The sequence below is a fragment of the Chironomus tepperi genome, unplaced genomic scaffold, assembly GCF_022539635.2.
Source record: "Chironomus tepperi strain 1889 unplaced genomic scaffold, CSIRO-AGI_Ctep_v1 contig_335, whole genome shotgun sequence".
In the NCBI taxonomy this organism is placed as follows: domain Eukaryota; kingdom Metazoa; phylum Arthropoda; class Insecta; order Diptera; family Chironomidae; genus Chironomus; species Chironomus tepperi.
This window is the reverse complement of record NW_027226457.1, coordinates 3623323-3644602: the sequence shown is the minus strand read 5'-3', so window position 1 is coordinate 3644602 and position 21280 is coordinate 3623323. Positions and strand designations below refer to the sequence as shown.

At 31.5% G+C, this 21280-nt stretch overlaps 1 protein-coding gene across 5 annotated transcripts; it reads right to left on the bottom strand.

The window, feature by feature from the left end:
- Window positions 1-1299: 1299 nt before the first annotated feature.
- LOC139093341 (uncharacterized) lies at window positions 1300-20895 on the bottom strand. 5 transcript variants are annotated; one of them, XM_070644029.1, is made up of 6 exons: window positions 11493-12034; window positions 9248-9529; window positions 6370-6682; window positions 5676-5761; window positions 5444-5603; window positions 1300-2599 (listed from the first exon to the last, which is right to left on the bottom strand). In XM_070644029.1, the coding sequence occupies exons 3-6, from the start codon at window positions 6485-6487 to the stop codon at window positions 2517-2519; spliced, it is 447 nt and encodes a 148-aa protein (XP_070500130.1). In that variant the 5' UTR covers window positions 6488-6682; window positions 9248-9529; window positions 11493-12034; the 3' UTR covers window positions 1300-2516. The 5 variants fall into 5 exon arrangements, with proteins under 5 accessions (XP_070500130.1, XP_070500129.1, XP_070500131.1 ...); XM_070644028.1 differs by having other exon boundaries at window positions 9248-9475; XM_070644030.1 differs by having other exon boundaries at window positions 9248-9475; window positions 11540-12034.
- Window positions 20896-21280: the final 385 nt, after the last annotated feature.

Here is a 21280-nt window from a genome sequence, read left to right as displayed (position 1 = left end):
CAGTAAAATATGGTTGTATTCAGCACACTATGGTTATATTAAAACCAATTCAGCAAAACATGGTTGTATTCAGCACTATAAGGCTATATCTAGACCGATTCAGCAAAATATGGCTGTATTCAACAATATATGACTATATTTAGATCAATTCAGCAAAAATATGGCTGTATTCAGCACAATATGGCTATATCTAGACCAATTCAGCAAAATATGGCTTTATTCAGCACTATATGGCTATATTTAGACCAATTCAGCAAAATATGGCTGTATTCAGCACAATATGGCTATATTTAGGCCAATTCAACAAAGCATGGCTGTATTCAGCACAATATAGCATCATTAGTATAAATTCAGCAATACATGGCTGAATTAAGCCAAACCAATTCTCTCAAAAGTGACTACGCCTTACTCTCAACATCCATGTCTCTGTGTGAGATGAGAAGAAAAAATGTCATGACTTTATGTAAACTGATTCTGATAACGTACAACAAAAAAATTTCTCTTAAAAATATGAAAACAATATTCCAATACAGCAAACAAACTTCATAGCTGATAAAGAATGAAACAGAACTGGAAACTGTTTATACTTTATTTATTGAATGAAATGTAGAAAATTTTCAATATAATGAAAATAAATATTGATCTATTGACTTTCAATTGCGTTGCTGAATATTTTCCATCCACAATGTGGTTTTGAGATAATTCGGAATGTATAATACAAAAAAAATATGATTGTAAATTGATTGGAACCGATGATTGTTTAACATTTGGTATTTGAGGAGCTGGATATTTGAGCTTTTTGTATTAAAATTGCTTTGTTTGCTTCTATAGTGAATTTGTAATGAGAATTTTTTGGCGGAATTTTTCATGAATAAATTGAAATTAGAGTGAGGCATGTGTTGATGCTCTAATTGAGTTACTGTAAATATTTAAAATACCAAAAAAGAATATTTCTGTATATTGCTGAATAACCTAGCAACCAGTTCCAAAAAAAGCCGCAAAATTATTGACATGACCTGCCACATCTCTGTTCTGCATTCTGATATCAATTCCTTGACTCCAACATTGTTGAAACATTCAACTATCTGTGCTGAAATATAAAATTCATTACAATACAAATACAGCAATAAAACTTACTCTTTATGAAGCTTCAACAAAATTCACATGAGATTCAATCCGTAACCATGCACTGAAATGTGAAAATTAATATTCAGTTCACTTTCATGGCAATGAAATTTCCTTTCTTTTTTTTTGTAATAAAACATAAAGTTTTATTTCATTTTCATATTTTAATGGATCTTAACAGCAGTAAAGTATGTGCATAACTATTCTAAATTTAATGTATTTTTTTGTGTGTAATAATATTATAATAATAATAATAACATTTGAGAAAAATCATACATAATATCTTGTGCTTCTGTTTATGCATGCATGCATACTTATTTAGCCATTCGTGTGGCATAAGAAAAAAATAAAATTTATTCTTTCATCGTTGTCGTCATCTCATTCAATGACATGCATGTATGCGACTGAGATGAGGAGACGATATTTTAAAAATTAGATATTTGCAGGGCTTTTGAGATAGGGATTGATTTGACTATTCTGTAATGTTTATGTCAACAGTTATAACTTTGGCTAGAACTGACTATTTACTAGACTGGTTACTTTAGTAATTGATAATATTGTCACCAAATACCTACAATATCATGTCTACTCGAATATTTTAACTCGAACAGCACAACATGTTCGTTAAGGCACCGCTATGTTACCGTATTAGTGGTACCCAAGCGACACAATTGAAAAAGGCTCCGCCAATGAGTTTTTAGGGAACCGTTAAAACTTTTCTACTAATGACAAATGGAAGCAAAATCCGAGCCACCTTCAACCACTTCGATTAATGCAAACTGCGTCAAAAATCTAATATTTCGACATGAATATCGGATTTACGTCATAATCAGACCTACGTCGGCGTCACTCTAGCATTCTTCGATTTTCTACAATTCAAGATTAACCTTGCTGTCGTGTAACATAAATATATATTTTATATTAATTAAAATACCCAAATCAATCAGCACTATAAACCCTGCAAAAAGAAATACTTTTCGAGCTTATAAAATAGATTTTTAATGACACAAAAAATTGCATAAAAGCTAAATGATTCATTATAATTGATTTCTTTTGATTTTTTATATTTTTCGTTATGTCATTAATATAAGTCAACGATGACAAGGCACTTAAAGCGAGCAGAAATTTCCTCGCTGTCGATGTATGAAGAAGAAGGAAAGAAAAGTATAATAAATTTGAGAAACTAGTTTAAATCTAATTGCCGAATGGAACACTAGAAAAAAATTTAATTTAAAGTTCTTAATCTAATTGACTTAAAGCTTTTGGCTCAAATTGCCATTTTCCTTACTCATTCTATCATACTCAGCTGACGCCAATTTATTACAAACTTTTCTCATATTTTTTCTTACTCTCTCTTTTCATTCATGCTGTTCACTCTAAATTATATTTTTCTATGGTAAGCGATCATCATCCTCTTGCTCTTTTAATTTCCGTTGAAACTCCATCATAATTATGAGAAAACTAATGTTTAAAACTAGAATAAAGACCAAATAATAATAATAATAATAAGAGATGAAAATTTGAATGAGATGCAATTAAGTGAACATAAAAATAGATCATAAATCATTCAGACGTGCACACAGAACATTCAGAAGTAAAAGTTGTTGTAAATAGTTGGGATGAGATAGTTTTTTGTTGGGAAATTTTCCGATTTGTTGAGCTGAAAATTGAAATTTTCTACACTTTTTGTAGTCACTAAATTTTGAAGTTTTTGTTGAGTTGTTGATCATCTCCTACCTCCTAACCAAGGGTGTATCAAAGGTGTTCAAGAAGGGGGATGGGATGGAGAGTTGACATTCCTAACAAAGGTTTAACGTTAGGGTTTATTGAGGCAAAAGTCAAATTTTCTATACTAAATTTTTGAATACAGCCTAATAATGAAGGAGTCATATCTGGACAGTCATTTTGGATTCACGGAACAATATTATGATTAGTTTGATTTTTAGGACTAGTGGACATTTAAGGACCATTTTTTAGTATACTCATCTACATAGACTCTGAATGATTGACTTCATAAATCCCGAAAGACACAAATGAAGCTAAACCCCAGAGTGTGGCCGTCTCAAATTCGAGTTTTTAGACATTAGATTGTCACAAAATAGAGTACAAAGAATAGTTAAAGTTCCGGTCAAATTAAATTTAAATTTTAACGACAAATTTTTTGAGACAGCCAAACTCTGCTAAATACCTTTTTATTAACACAAAATGGAAGCCAAACGAACTTGAAATTGGTAATTAGCAAGCGGTAGTCAGCAAAAGAACCAGTTTCAGGCGCCAACTGACGGAGGCCAGCGAAATGAGTTAGGAAGTCAAACGAAGGCGGTTTATCGAAGCTTAACGAGAGTTCAAAAAAGGTTTAGCGGAGCCCTAAAAGCTCCAAAACTGATCATTCTTCATTTTCGTCACTCAGTGCATCAGAAACTAGAACTAAATCCTTCTATTTTAAGCCATTATTCAATTCCAATCCAATAAATTCAACAATTTTTTTTTTCAATCAAAATCTTTACCGTCCGCTAACATTCCGAAAAAAGAATGCTTCATTACTCAAATAACAATCAATGAACAATGATAAATAGAAATTTCAGATGAAAAATATCCATTTTAGATTGCGAAATCTTAAATACCATTAATAAATTTCACATCTTCGTGAGCATATTCTCGAAATCAATATGATATTTACAGGGATATTTATTTATTCTGAATTTATTTTTTTTTTCTACAGCTTTTTTTATTCATGCTGTTCCTATTTTTCATTACAGATATATTTTCTTATGCAAATTTAAATGTAAATGTTTGGCGTTCATCTTCAAATTGTGGGAGAAAAGAGGCAGTGACAGATTTTTTGAGGAAAATGTGAAACCTAAGTCTTTAGCGTACAGGAGAATTCAAAGAAGTAGTGGGAAACCTTTGTGCTGCAGCTAGGTTGTCGGGAGGCCCAAAAAAGGTTGCTTGCTCTTATATCAGCCTATGTGTTTGCTAAGGAACCGCTAATTTACCGTATTCATGATAAGACACGAGAATGCCCTGCTGTACCGGAAAATATGACTCTGACCCATTTTTACGGCTGTTTGCAGCATTAAGAGGCAAGAAGGCTCTAGTAAAAGATACCAAAAATGGCACTAAATTCAAACTTCCGTACCAAGCTGGCTCCTTCCCCAAATCATCCCAAAAAACACCATCAATGACCCAAATTCACTTTCAAAATCCTCAAATCTACTTCCTTTACAACATTTAAATATTTAAACATTCCAAATTACATGAATGAAATCAAATCAAAAACATTCAAGGTAAGAAAGAAATTCTTATTTCCATATCAACCACATCCAGTCTCATCCAAAAATTTGCGAGAAAGAAAAATATTTGTAAAATTATTTATGCAAGCATCGCGAGAAAGCAGAGAGATGCCTTAATGTGTCGAATAAAATGGCATGTCAATGAAGAAACGTGCATGCCTTATTCATTCATCACGTATTCACGACATCAAACTTATATCAATATCATTCTCCCTTTTTGTTGAGCCTATATAGGATTTATACTCAGGTGCGTTATTTGAAATATTTTCCAATTTTCATACGAAAAGCTGTAGATCTTCGTATTTACTTCTTCTTGATTTTTTGTAAAGAGAATTTATTGAAGAAAAGGAAATTGTTACAATTTGTTGGCGTTAGTGAAGCATAGGAAGTGGATTTGTTTGGGAAATTGACGCTTTTTGGGAGTTGAATTTTAAAGCATAGTTCTTTTGAAAGGAACAAAACTGTACATCTTTATGTCTGTCTGTAATCTATCCAGGAGCATATTGAGGAGGAGGAAAGGGTGGCTTTGGTGGTCATCCATACGGCTTCATTTGTGTCTTTCGGGTTGATAGAACAAAAGGATCCAGAAGAACAGGAATTCAAATATTTTTTGACCGTTACTGACTCTTTCCTACTCAATATTTCCATTTTTCATAATTTCTCCCAAAATTCCATAATATTGACATCCAGACAGACCAAAACTAACCAAATCACGATCCTCATCACTTCCGTCCTCAAAAAAAATAAATAATTCTCCATAAAGATGTATGGAAATCCAAATAAAATTCGAATCCGTTGTCAAATATTCAATAAATTCCTCATCGATATATATTCAAAAGCAGCAGCAGCAGAAGCAGTAAAAACATCAAGGATGAAAGAAGAAACTTCCCACATTTATTTTCCATCACCTTTCACTTTTTTCCGATCATACATACAATTCATATCCATTTTACATATATTTTTCATCTATTCGTTACTTATTGTTATTGGATGGATGAATAAAAGGAATAAATTGATACACTTACCTAAACAGAAAACTTCTAAAGCTGTATAAAGAAATGATTTATCAGACGCCTCACTACTCTTTGTATTGACGACGTGAATGACATCGAAGAGAACCATAAGTTGAATAACGACAATAAGTGCTACAACAAATATCCATGACACGACGTACCGTCTGATATTCTGTATTTTTTAAGGAATAAATTGACATGAATTTATTATTAAACAAATGAGAACTGCTCTATTTCCACTTACTTTGAATGATCCATAGACTAGTAAGGCCGATACAATAATGAGGGCACATAAACAGCAGGTGACAATTGTAAGGAAATCCGAATCATCTGAATTGAAAATGAATATAGGAAGAAAAACAGTAAAGTTCAATCAAAAAAGATCTGGGTCAGGTAACAAGCGGAGGTTTAAATGGAATGGTATCAATGTCAATGTAAAGTTCGGATGGGGAATTAAGGGTAGGCTGAAAGCAGTAAGTAAAGGAATGTTGCGCATTTTGGATTTGGAGGTGAATTGAGTTGTTGAGGTTTGTCTGGTTGTTCTAACCTCGAAATTGTCAAATTTACCTCAAATTTGTCAACATAACCTCAAAATTGTCAGACTAATCTCAAAATTGTCAACCTGACCACAAAATTTTACAATTTAGCCTCTAAATTGTCAGCTTAACTTTAAAGTTTTGCAATGTAGCCTCAAAATTGTCAAGTTAACCTCAAAATTGTCCGTCTAACCTCAAAATTGTTTGCCTAAACTTAAAGTTTTGCAATCTAACCTTAAAATAGTCAACTTAACTTCAAAAGTATCAACATAACCTCAAAATCTCCAAAAAATTCTAACCTCAACTCCAATGCATGCACCAAAAATGCGCTCAAAAGCTACCACAACATACTTCAATGACATTAGTACTGTTCAAAATCATCTTCATGCCATATCTACCTACCTTTGAAGAAATGTAGAGCAAAAAAGAATAGCAGAGTATATTGAACGATTTCATAAACTCCAATTATTATACCAGCTGTATTCAGACTAAACTGACAGTAGAAGCAACTCGCATCCATGACTATGGCTTTTTATGTTTAAAAAATGTGCACTATATATAAGTATGCTCAGTTAACTCTATAAAGAATGCGATTTTACAGTCGATTTAACTCGTCGTGAGACTGCAGAAACTTTAGCACCTTCTTCTTCGAATGGCTTCTTATTCTCTTTTGTACTTTAAGTCTTTTTTTCCTCCAAGAGAGAGTCTTCAGATCCTGTGAATTACAGAAAAAAAATTACGTCTGAGAATTATTTATGAGTGCATAAAAGAATTTTGCATTATTATGAGGATATGACTTTATCACGTAAAGTTGTGAATATCCGTACATATTTCATGTCGAGTGCTATAATGAGCAAGCTAAAAAGGCAAGCTGAAAGGTTTCATTTGATTATGAGCCACGTGGAAATTAATTAGTATTAAGATCCATCTTCTAGGAAGGTTATAACGCTGGGAAATGCCTCAAAATGGACCTTAATGTAAAAGGTTTGGGTATGGACATCGAATGTATAACAAGAATCGAACAATCTTCAAATTTTGGTATTGAAAGAACATTTTTAATTGAGAATTTAATTGAGTTATTGTTGTTAATACTACAAAGAGACTTTGTGGAAGTGCTATGGATACAATGTGACCAGAAATTAAAATTTTTGAGTCCTGTGAATAATATACATTGTTGAGGAATATTAAAAAATTTGTCTTATGAAAATTGAAGATCAGATTTCATATCATAATTCTAAAACCTAAAGTTTATGGCTCAATTTTCCAATTTCCAGGGCTTAGGAAGACTCAGGCGGGCTCAGGAGACTAAAGGAGATTCAGTGAGGCTCACAAAGACTCAAGGAGACTCAGGGAGGCTCAAGGAGACTCAGAGAGGCTCAATGAAGCTTATGAAGGCTTAAAAAGACTCAGGAAGGCTCAAGGAGACTCAGGAAGGTTCAAGGAGACTCTGGGAGCCTCAAGAATACTCAGGGAGGCTCAAGGAGACCCTGGGAGGCTCAAGGAGACTCATGGAGGCTCAATGAAGCTTATGAAGGCTTATGGAGGCTCATGAAGGCTAAGAAGGCTCAAAAACAGTCAGAGAAGCTCAACGAGACTCAAACAGACTCAGGGAAGATCAGGGAAGCTCAACGACGATTGGGGAATCCCAAATGAAGCCTTCTTTCCCAAATGAAGCGAAATGCTTATATTTGATTGTCTAAACTGTAAAGCTTCAACATTTATTACTGCTCAGTTCTTCTTATCCACCAATTATCAACCTTAATTAATTAATTAACAATTTTACAATTTTATTTAAGCACAACCTTCGAAAATTTCAAGATCAAACGAATATCACATTACTACCCTCTTAAGGCTTCAAATTAAATCCAATTCCTCACTTTCTTCACGCTTTAAAATTCATTTCCTCAATATTTATTTCAATTTCCTATTAGCTGTAAACTTTTTGTCATGATTTATGATTGAATATCCTCATAAAATTATAAATTCGTCAAAAAGTTGAGAAAAATGATTAAATCCAATCAGACTTCCTGTTTCCATCAATAATCTGCTATTAATTTATAATTATTTACTTCCACTGTCATGACAGCAATTTCCTTAATTCTTTTAATTTGACTTTTCGGGTTATTTACACTTGAAAAATTGTGAAAACGGAACTGATGAGTAAGTGGAAACATTTATTAATATTATTGTTACACGAGGATGCCTTAGCACTTAGTAAACTATCATGATTTTGATGCTTGTACGAGAAAGTTATTGAGTCAATAATGGAAACTAATTCATTTTGCATGGAACGATGAAGTTTGTAATTTATTATTGAATATTGATGCCAAATTCGTATAATCGATGTGAAGGGCTTCGTCAAGTTGAAATGACTGAACAGATGCATGGTAATCGATGCTTTATTGAGAATGAAAATTTTTCGGATTAATGGTTTTTGGATGTAATTTGAATTAGGGATTCTATGAATTTTTGACGCCGAGATCGAGGAACGAAACTGAAACTAAGACTTAGACTGAGACTTAGACTGAGACTTAGACTGAGACTTAGACTGAGACTTAGACTGAGACTTAGACTGAGACTTAGACTGAGACTTAGACTGAGACTTAGACTGAGACTTAGACTGAGACTTAGACTGAGACTTAGACTGAGACTTAGACTGAGACTTAGACTGAGACTTAGACTGAGATTTAGACTGAGACTTAGACTGAGACTTAGACTGAGACTTAGACTGAGACTTAGACTGAGACTTAGACTGAGACTTAGACTGAGATTTAGACTGAGACTTAGACTGAGACTTAGACTGAGACTTAGACTAAGACTTAGACTGAGACTGACAAATCACGAAACCTGGACTCGAAAGTCTTAGGCTTTGTCATGACAATTCATAATTTAAATTATTCTCAATCTTGAAGCTTTAATCTTTGCATATTTCCAATCTCATAATCTTCATTTTATTTATTCATCCAAATTCTGCAAGTTTTTCATTTTTCCCAAGTAAATTTATCTTCCGCGTCAACTTGTTTCATCAAAATTAATTCATTATTGACACTGTTCATCTAACACATAAATCTGTTCCGTTGCTTAAAATGCATGACTTTTCAGAAAAGTTATTCAATTTATTAAGTTAAATTAAGTTGTAATTGAATATAATTTGATTAAAGTTCACAAGTTCTCATTAAAAATTTGAGAAAATGTCGCAAAAATGAGGAAATTTCATGTCAAGAATTCTCCCAGACTTCCTGAATTAATGACACAATTTCTGTTCGTAACTCAAACTTACTTTAAAAATGTTATTTTTTATGATTTTAACAAAACTTCTTCTTGCACCGGAATTTATTCCTCTTCCTCAATTGAAATATGTTTCTTCTTCTTCTTTTTTGTTGTTTATTTGTTTCACAATTATTTCTAAAGTTTTGAGTTGCAACAAAGGCTCACACAGTTAAAGAATATAAAATTCTTCATTTCTATTTTTTTCTTTTTGTTCTTACACTTTTTTTTTGCTTGTTTTCTGTGAAAATGCAATCCATTCACGATGAGAAGAAAAATTTCTTTTTAATTTCTTCTGCAATTCGACTTTTTGAGCACTTTTTTTTGGGGAAATTTAATGAGGTGGTAAATGTGACTTAAAATATGACTCAACTAACTTAAAATGAATCATGAAAATTTTAAAATTGAAGTTTTTTTAAGTTGAAATTTTTTTGAGATTTTAAAGTTGAAATTTTTTGAGATTTTAAAGTTGAAACTTTTTGAAATAATGTTCAGATTTTAAAGTTGAAATTTTAATGTTGAAATTTTAAAGGAGAAATTTCTTGAAATTATAAAGTTGAAATTTCTTGAAATTTTAAAGTTGAAATCTTTTAAAATTTTGAAGTTGAAATTTTTTGAGATTTTTAAAGTTGGAATTTCTTGAAGTTTTAAAGTTGAAATTTCTTGAAATTTTAAATCTGAAATTTTTAAATCTAAACAAATTTGAAATTTTGAATTAAAAATGTTGAAATTTCTATAAATCTTTGAAATTTTAAATCTTGACCTAAATTCCAATCTACGAACTTTTAAATTTTAAAAACTGTGACCTAATAACAGTCGGGCGAAAAGCGAAAACATTACTTGACCTAATAACAGTTTGAATGGAGTCCGAACTAAAACAGTTGTTGAAACTTGACCTAATAACAGTCGGGCGAACGATTTCGAAGCGAAGTTCCGACACTTGTTAATAACAGTCGGGCGAACGAAAATAAGTTTTCGACAACTGTGACCTTAACAGTCGGGCGAATTAAAAAAGTGGAGTCCGACACTACTGTGACCTAATAACAGTCGGGCGAACGAAGCGAAGCGAATTTTCCGAATTACTGTGACCTAATAACAGTCGGGCGAACGAAGCGAAGCGAAGTTCATTCAATTATTTTGTGACCTAATAACAAACGAAGCGAACTGCAGTCCGAATTAGTCACAAAACTCCAAATTCATGGAGTCACACTTAATTTACTTTAAATATTTCGAACGCAGTCGGACTTGGTTGAGCAAAGCTCAAAATGATCTGAACGAAATTCTTCGAGCTAATCGTGAAACTGAATTGGAAAAGACACAGATCGATATGGACTACAAATTTTATAAAATACTTTATAAAAAAAAACTTTTTTCTCGTTTTTCGCGTCTAAAAAGTAAAAAATCTTTTATTTTCACTTCTAGAGAAATTGGTTTGAAAGTTAATTTTCCATGCACCTTGACCTATCGTATAGTTTACAACAAAAAACGAGGGCGCCTTTTCAGAATTCAAAGATTTCTAGTTTTTTGTTTATATACGATTTTTTGAATTTCTTTTCAAACCAATTTCGTCTAAATCACATAAAACTTTTTTTTACTTTTTAGTCCACGCGAAAAACGATGATTTTTTAAAACTTTTTTTTATTTTCTTCACTTTTTTTATTCACAGATTTGAATATAAATTATTTCTAAAGTTTTGAGTTGCAACAAAGGCTCACACAGTTAAAGAATATAAAAGTCATTTCACTTTTTGTTCTTACACTTTTGTTTGTTTTCTGTGAAATTGCAATCCATTACGATGAGGAGAAAATCTTTTTAATTTCTTCTGCAATTCCTTTTTGAGCACTTTTTTACTTGGGGATCATTTAATGAGGTGGTAAATTGACTTATTCACAATTAATTTTGAATGAATCACACAAATTTTGAAATTGACTTTTTAAAGTTTACAGTTAAAATTTCTTGAAATTTAAAGTTTAAACTTCTTGAAATTTTAAAATTGGAATTTCTGAAATTTTTGAAATGTTAAAATTTCTTGAGTTGAAATTTTTTGAGATTTTAAAGTTGAAATTTCTTGAAATTTTGAGTTGAATTTTTTGAAAATAAATTTAAAATTTTCTTGAATCAGAACAAATTTGAAATTTTGAATTAAAAATGTTGAAATTTCTTCAAAGCATTTGAAAATTTTCCAAACTTCAACATTTAAATTTCCCCAAACAAACTTCTCTAGTCACAAAACTCCAAATTCATTCACACTTAATTACGTTTTATATTCCGTATGATAAAGAAAATGCAGAAGAAATTCTTATACTTGTTGGAATTCCACGAATATACACAATATTTTATTTATTTCTCTTCCGTCTCTTTTCACTTCTATAAATAATTTTCCTTTCCTTCTTTTCTTTTATTAAAAATTTCTTCTTTTTTTTATAAATTTTTTGAATTTGTTTTAAATTCGTTAGGAACAAGAACTTTTCATTCAGCTATTGCGTTTTTATGACTTTTTTTTTCTTTTCTTCACTTAATTATTCACAGATCAGTGAATATAAATTTTTCATCAGTCACACAGTCAGTCCATTTCACTTTTGTGTTTTGTTTGGTCGCTGACGCATAGATGAAAAATGTCTACGCAATCCCATTCTACTCGGATGCTCACTTTTTCACCTATTCACACAAATGTGTGTATAGACCTTACACACTTGTCTATTGACTCTTTAAAGTATACAACTAAAAGAAAATTGCGCGTTTTTGAATCTTTTTCTACTTTTCCATGTGATCTCGACGCGAGTTTACCACTGAATGAGGCGATTTTGATGAATTTTCGTTCGTTTATTCATTATTTTTAGCATGATTTTTGCCTATTTCTTTTTCTTCTTACATATATCTTGTTTTGCTGTAAAGTCAATTTCTTTTCTTGTAATAAATTTGAATTTTTTTTTTCTTTAATTTATCGAAAATATGAAATAAATTCTGTCGCAAAGGGATGACTACTTAATGAAATATATGAATATGAATGAAAATGTAGCACATGTTGAATGAGCATGTGTTGTGGGTTTTCATGTTTAGTTTATTTTAGCTGAATTACTACTGAATAGTTATGAAATCCCATAATGACCAATATTGCATCACAAATTTAGAATAAGATAGACGCGACTTGTCTTTATGCCATCGGTTTAAATTCTACGCCACGTCAATGTTGCGATGGCTTGGTTCTGAATTTTGGATTGTGACTTTTGCTCTTAATGCAAATTAGGATATTTGTAATTTATCGACGATTTGTCATCCTATTTGGCGATTTTAGGGCTGTATTATGACAAATCCAACTTAAGATCCTCTATATTAGAGAACAGTTTGCGAAATTCAGTGAAATTTCCATAAGTTTACTTCCATCGAATCACTTATCCAATTAACTGTAAATATGGTACTATCAAATATCATCTTCATTAATCAGCTACATCTCTTAATTATACTTTCTCGCTAAAGGAATCGGAATTGGAATTTTGAGAAAGCATACTCCTAACATTCAGCATCTCAATTTCATAATTCTCAATACAAAATAGTAAATTTTTCCCATAACAAAATCCAATTACTCAGCATCCTAACTTAATTACCAATTATCCACCCATTGACTCTATTTCCCCCTTTCATGTAATGCAACACGAAATGAAATGAAAATTGTCATTTTATAAAATAAAATATATTTGTGCATCTCGATCGAATCGCAAATTTTTGATGCCAAAAATTATTTCTTTTTTCCCTCATTTCATTTGCGCAAATAAATATTTGCTCGCTCGATGATCCAGAGATGCATTCGTTAATTAATTAAAATTCAAAAAACTACAAAATAAAAGAAATGTCATTAATTTTTGTCCGCGAGTCTGTGCTTCATATTTTTGTCGAGATTCACAGATAGAAAATATCATGCTGAAATATTAGCTGTGATGCATTTATAATGAAATGTGCAGGCGGGAAATTTGAGAAGAAGAAGAAGTACTTAATGCATGGTTTGATATTTTACTCCCTGCTGAGTGATGATGTAGCTTGAGAACATGCATGTGAGTTACTTCCATGCGAAGCTATAGTTTAGAGTTAGAATATGAGTATGGACTCGATTAAGGTATTGAACTTGGAAATTGACTCATTCTCATGACTATTGTGCCATATCCAGTGGTGTGCAACCAATGTGCCGCGGCACATTAGGATGATGCCAAAAATTATTGGAAATGCCATGAACCTTATACTGTGTACGGTTTTGATCAAGACTTATTAATTCCTAATTTACAATATCCGGACAGGATTTCATAAAGGAATGGTGTCTGGCAATTGGTAGCCATTGATTGACTCACCCACAAGCACCACCCAAATGACCCCATAGATAACAATTGATCTATTCGATCAACAACTCTACATGGAAGTTCTTAATATTCCAATAAAAACTACAATATTCCATTTCCTCATCTGAAATCTAATCCTACACTCGACTAATTGACTATGACAATTTCAAAAGTAATTCCATAGATGAAGCTTAGAAAATGTCTTCTTTAACTCAATTTATTAATGTTTATTTATTTTTCTTTCGACAGGAATGTGTACGGAAAGGTTGAGAAATTTATGACGCCTGTGATTTTCAGTAAATTGTAAAGATGGAAATGTCAGGAAAATGATCAGGCTTAATTACTAGGAATTGCATTTGATTTGGTTCGTTAAGTGGTTTTGATGGGTTATTTAGGCAGTAATTGTGGATGGAATCAGAGATTTTTGTGATTTTGACCCTAACCTTGAAATAACTATTATCAAATCCAGTGCTGTCCAAATTTTCTTGTGCCACGGCATGCTTTGTGGGAAACCTCGACTAAAATAGCACACGTCATGCGGTTCATACCGGTTCGTTCATTCCAAAAGATAGTCAAAATGTCTGCTACAGATCTGCAATCCCTGATGACACTGCCTCTCATCATCCACCATCCACTAGCCATGACTATTCAACCAAAAGCCCCAATAACCACATAATTACTCTCATAGCGCCACCAACTCCCAAAATAGATCAATCAAAAACTCATTCAAATTAATGACGTCAAAGATGAATACAAGCTGTTCCTTAATCATTCATCATACATCCACCCACCTGTTACATGATAATTGAGACTGACTTGTTATATATCCAATAAAATTGTTTAAGTCGAGAACAAAGGAAAATGTGAATGAAATCACTTTATATGTGCTGCATATCATCACTGTTATTTTAAACTTTCAATGTAATTGATCTACTCAGTATATCCAAAAATAATACTCTGACATGCGAGATGTATTAGAGTTCGAAGGCACATCGCTTCTGTTTTATCGCAAACTGTTACATTTAAATCAGTAGATGACTGACTGTAAATGTGAAACAAAATATTTAATAGATGCTCTTGGCAGTTCTACTTCGCTGTAAAAGAGATATACTTCTTTTTGCGGTAAAATGAAGTTTATTAACTTCATGACGGAGTTAATATTTTAAGTACTGCTTTATGTGGGTGGTTTATGCAATTTACTACTAATTATGGAAACATTTCAACTCAGTTCATTAGTTTATACTTGGATAGACTTTAAGAGTCAGCAGAGGCGTAGTTGTGAGTTGAGGTGGCTTGGTGGCGGAATGGCTTCGTACTTCGGTACCTAATTATTATTATACCGACCAAAAAGGTCATGGGTTCGAGACTCGGCAGGAGAAGCTTATCCATCTGTCCTTTTCCGAGTCATTTACATATGGAAACGCAACTTACAGCCGCAGTTTGAAGCCTAAAGCCAAAGCAAGCTCCTATAGAGCTCTTCCTAACCCAGAACACATGCACATTCGATTTCAATCTAGATCAATTTCAAGATCAACAAAAATCTGCATCAATATTGATCAAATATCAATTGAGAAGCTATATGGTCACCAGATGCTACCCAAATAGTCCGATTCTTTACATTCATTAATCTAAATCAACATTGAAAACCCAAATATTTTCACAAAAAAATTTGAATATAAACAAAAATTTATCGCACTCACTTCCTTTCTGTCAATTTACCCAAAGAGAAAATCTTTCATTTTTTCAAAGAAAAACTGCGAACTTAATAAATCTAATTATGAAGCTAAAGAGCGGCACCAAGGGGTTGGAACTCCCGAAAACTTGCAAGTTTTTACAAGTTTCATATAAACTCACAAGTTTCTGTGTAAAACTTGTAGTTTCACAAGTTTGTTCCCAAAAACTTGTAAAACCACAAGTTTTTAAAAATTGAAAAAATAAAATTTTTTTTTTAAATTTCGAAAATTTAAAGTTGAAAACTGATTAAACCAAAATTATGTGGGTTTGGGACCTTAATTTTTGATATTCCGGTAAATTTTTATTATATTTTAGCCATACGTAAGCGTTTTTAGCACGTAATTAGCAACGGTTGTTAAAAAAAAAAAACTAAAATTTTGTCTAAGCTTTGAAATATTTTGATTATAAACTATTTTTGGATAGGAATCTAGGAGTTTTGGAGTTTGAGATTTCTGTTATAGCCATATGCTTATATAATATAATAAAAACCTGATTTTAAACAATAAATATTTGCTAAAAGTAGTCAAAATTCTTCAATTTTAAAACTTTTCAGTAAATTTACGAAATTTTGAAAATTTGAGGGCATTTAATTCATTCAATAACTTATTAATTTGGTTTTAGTACATTGGAATGTGGTCGTTCACTTTCTAAGGTTTTTGAGGGCTAATAATCGATTTTAACGTAATTCCCAAATAGTAAAGAATCCCAAATACAATCCATATCTAAGCATAAAATTGCTTCCGAAATATATTGTTAAAAATTAAAATCTTTTAAAGCTCATATTCAAGTTTATGTTCAGTTGTCGTTCTCCCATAATATTTCCGGGAATAAAAACTAGTGTTTCATATCAAAAATTTTATGAAAAAACACTTCCGATTCTTTAGATCCTTTTTGGAAGCAATTAAGTTCAAAATTTGCTTCATTTTAATTTATTTTATCAAAAAAATCATTCTGTTTTTATCGAAAAATATCGCCAAATCTTCAGTAAAATCATCAGAATAACAAATAATTCAAATGACAATCAATAACGGTTTAACACATTTTGTTCATTTCCAAAAATTATATTCAAAAAACTTGCAAGTTTACAAGTTCGCTTGAAAAAAACTGGTAAACTTGTGAAACCGCAAGTTTGTATGGAAAAAACTTGTCAGACCACAAGTTCACGGGAGTTCCAACCCCTTGAGCGGCACGAGCTAAGGAGAATTCTTTAGGAGATAGGTGATTATTAAAGTCAAACAGATGACAAACTTATCATTAGTCATGTTTAGGTATGAAAGGAAATAATGAATAATGAGGTGGGCACATTTATAATTTAATTGTATTTATAGACTAACTCGGGGTCATATTCAGGAGGCAGGGGGATATAAGAGATTAACACCCATCTCTCCCCTTTTGCTAGAGGCAATATTGATGCCCGCAACACCCAATAATCGACTCCGGCCTATTTTTACCTGATTTTGTGGCTTTCTTTCTCTTGATATTGAGATACAGACTAAGATCAGTTGATTCTCGAACTCGATATTTACTCCTAAGCAGCTTAATAAGTTAGGTAAGTCTCGAGAAGCTCAAAACTAATGACTCAACCTGTATGATTTTCAATTAATAATCACCTGACTTTGTAACAAATTTCTTAGTATTAAATTCAATCAAAACTGTTGATTATGACTTCCAAAGATTACTTTGATTTATGTAAAGCTGATTAAAATTTCAATTGCATACAAAGTTGTCTAAATCATTTATTTGCAACCTATAAGTATTGAATTTCAATCAATTTCTCATGCATAACAGCTACTTTTATTGAATTGACACCTTAGAAATATCAAGGCATTTATGAACAACATATTTAACATAATCCTTATTGTAGAATTGATTAGAAAAGCTGCATATGGAAGTTTGAGTAGCAGAAACCAACATCTGACTACGGCAGTTACATATGGAAGCATTTCAAAACATAATCTAGCTAAAAAGCCTTTCAATAATCATGCACAGATTCGCGAAAAACTTGATTAGGTCACAAATGCAGCATAAACAGTCAATTTCAAAGCCTAAATTCTCCACGTCAAAGGAATAAAATCAGAAATTTTGCTAAAAACAGCACAAAAATTAATTACACTGTCGGCTAATTTACTTCGTGCGTGGAGAGCATTATAGTCAGCACCGCTGTATTGAAATGTGGAATGAAAAAAAAAAAAAAAAAAATCTTTTATGCTTAAGTTCGCAACTCAACGGTAATAGAATTACAAAAAACCAATTAACGTACTGCCAGAAAATGTATCACGAGTGAAATTTATTCCTCCCGTTCCTATACGACGACAGAAATTTGAAACTCTGTGACACTCTACTCATCGACATCACATTAAGTGAATAGAGTAAACAGCTTTCAAAAAAAAAAATAATTTCTTTTTTTAATTAGAAAAGTTTTTTTCTTGTTGAATGTGGAAGGAGGAAATGAACAGGAGATACACATGAAGAGAGTTTTTGATTGATTCTGTTATGATTTCTGCTTTTCATCATTATTTGATTATTGGTCAACATTTGGATGTGATGTTTGCTTTGAAAAGTTTTTGTTAACTTCTTTAAGCATTCATAAAGTTTGGTAAAAGATGAGGAAGTATTAAGTGGAAATATTGTGATGAAAAGTTCAAAATTTAGACAATTCGGAGATTTGGAATCAAATTGATGGAATTAAGAGCGAATTGAGAGAATCAGAAGCAAATTGAGAGAATTGGGAACGAATTGAGAGAATTAGGAGCAAATTGAGAGAAGAAGAAGCAAATTGAGAGATTAAGGAGCGAATTGGGAGAAACAAGAGCAAATGGGATATTTGCTAATAATTAAGAACAAATCGAAAGAATTGAGATCATGAGAGGAAACATCAATAGAATTAAAAGATAAAAAAACAAATTTTCAAGTCAAGTTCAAAATGTTCATAAAGACAACATAACCCAAAAAACCCAAGCTTCATTCCTATCCTTCCGTCTCATCACATCGACAACTTAAACATGCATTAAACACTTAATAAAATTTTATGATGCCTCTTCTCATCTCTTTTATTATGATTATTCCCGATTTTGATGATTTACGGCCATCTGCCGGAATCTCTTTGCTGCTTCCTCAAAAGACATATTTCGATATGGCATAAATTTATCGATATACACAAAAAAATCATCATCATCATTATTATTATTATTCGAATAATGCTCAAACTCAAGATGCATCTTGGCAAGTGTTCAAAATCACACGAAAAATGAGGGAATATTTTTTTCGAAATGAGATGAAATATCAATCGAGCATCCAATGACTTATTTTTCTATGCTCTTCTATTTTTCTACGGTGTGTCTGTGTAAATTGAATGAGAAAAGGAAGACTTATATGAACAGTCATTGATGTTGATCGATTGAATATTTCTTCGAATGTAATTTTGCATATTCTTTTGACAAACAAATAACAAGCTTAGCATCTTTTTATCACGAAAATGTGTTACTCGTGAACTTTTTTCTTGTTTACTGACATTGAATTACGATTAAGGTTCTCAAAGGAATTTCGGATGTGATTTTGAATGAGAATTCTTTGAACTAATTTGTGTCATGATGAGCTGAGGTAATTGTTTTTACTTGGAAACTGTGATTTGGTGTGTTTTGTGACAAATTTGCTGTTTTCTAAGAGATTGCTCAAGGTATCACTAACCAGGTGATCAGCTGTTTTAAACTAACTCAAAATCCAAGGTCAGGTCGGTTGTCACCATGATAACACCGTGACAGCTGATTTCGATCCTTTTTTAACGACGAAAACTGTGATTCGCTCTATTGTTACACTTGGAATCTCTGAATAGTCCACAAATCAACTCAAATCCAAACCTTGACTCAAATAATTCACATTAAAATCATCAGAAACTGCAAAAACATTCAATAATGTCTAGGATCATTCACACAGATTTATTTTACTTCATTAACCAATTAAGTCTATTTTATATCCAAACAGATTAATGCACTTGAAATGTGTTTATTGTAATTTTATTTGAAACTTGTTTTTATTGCCAATTTATGATTTTAAAAGCATTTGACTATATATTTTCATATTTATTTGAGATGAATTTTCATTTTTATGAAAATGATGGAAAATTTCTTCATAAATCTTTGTGTGATTATTTAGAACGTGCCGTCACTGGTCGTCTCAAAATTCATTTATTTTTATTCATCATGACTTGAATTGTGTGGAAAATAACTGAACATTTCCCAGTTAAAAATCAAAATTTCCACGTTAATTTATCAAAAAAAAAGTACGGAAATGTGAAAAATTTTCTTTTTATTTTTCCGCATGAGATCATAAGGCACATTAAAAGTCGTCAGATAATCCGTAATGAATGTGAAAACCAGTTTTTTAAGCACGAAAATTCTCTCTCTTTTTTATATCCAAAAGGAAATATTTTTAATTGATTACGATTACACGCGTCATAGCCATAAAGTGCTAAAAATTTATATGTTTACGACTCGGCAGAGACGTTAAATGTTTTTGAGCCAAATTAGTGTAAGATGCATGCGAAGAATTTTAATCTCAATTATTTATTGCCAGAAATACCAAACAAGATCAGCAAATTACATCTCGAGAATTTATTGACTAGATTTTAGGTCGCTAAATGTTTTCAAAATATACCGAAAATGAGTTAGGAATTAGGATTAGAAGTGAGTTTAAGCGCATTAAGTAAGCATTGAAATTCAGATTTTTTGTTTATTTTCCAAAAACACGTGTTTTTCGCGCTCTTTCACTTCGAAAAGAATTTCGTAAATATTTTGCTGTTTTCATCTTCTTTAATGACTTTGTGGACACAAAATATGTATGACAAGATGGCATGAGCTTAATAAAATACACAAAACAGTTTGTTGTCGAGAAAAAGTGTCAATTTCAGTTTGTAAAACATGCCTAACCTTTAAAATTTGAATTTTACTTACAAATTAGCGATATTGTGGCTAACACATCACTTCCGGGAACTCTCTTGCACCCAAAAAGAACACAAACTATTCAATTTCACTTGTAAAACAGTTTTTAAACAGAAATTTTAATGAGATTATTCATTCGTGAGATTTTACATCAAATGTCACATAAAAATGTTCAGTTACGATGTATTATGTATTTTGAACTGCCTTTTGATGATCCGATTTATTTGATCATAAAATTTAAATTATCCTCATAATTATTCCTATATTTTATTTCATGATTTAATACTCAAGTCAGTCACATCTTCTATCCTGTCAATGTTTTTTGGCTTTTTCCTACATTCTTTCATAAGTCAAAAGGTAACACATAAATAATTTATGACATTTTCTCCTCGTTTTGATGTTTTTTCACATACAGATTATAATTTTTTCTTTTCTTTATTGAGGAACGCAATGCCTTCAAGCGAATGTCAATATAATAAATGTCTTTCACATCAAAATCTCATTAAGAATGTCAGTGTGGCTTCTTTGAGATGAAAAGAGTAGGAAAAAAAATTGTTGCTAATTAAGAGTCTTCAAGAATCTATTAACTAATTCTTATTCCGATTGATTTTATTTTTTTTTTCGGCCATGAAGGCACTGAAATATTAACTTATTATACCGCACAGTTGTTTCACAAATACTGAAACGGATGGGAAATATTCAATGTGAATTTTTCATTCACGAATAGATGTAAGATAGAAAGAGACGTTTAAGTGGAAAGAAGATGATAGTTGAAGAAGATAGAAGGAATATGAAACGATTTTAAAGCGCTTTTTGGGGTTAAATAACCTCAAAATGGCTCAAAATATATGAATTATACCATAATCAGGTAAATTAAAGCAAAATTTATGCAAAAATTAAATTTAACGTAATTTTAAAATTCAAACAAATTAAAAATTGAATCCAAGATCAATGATGAATTTTTTTTCTCCACTTCAAAAAGTTTTTTGGCAAGAAAACATCATTTTATGAAGCATTAATGAGATATTATGATCTTAAATCATAGAA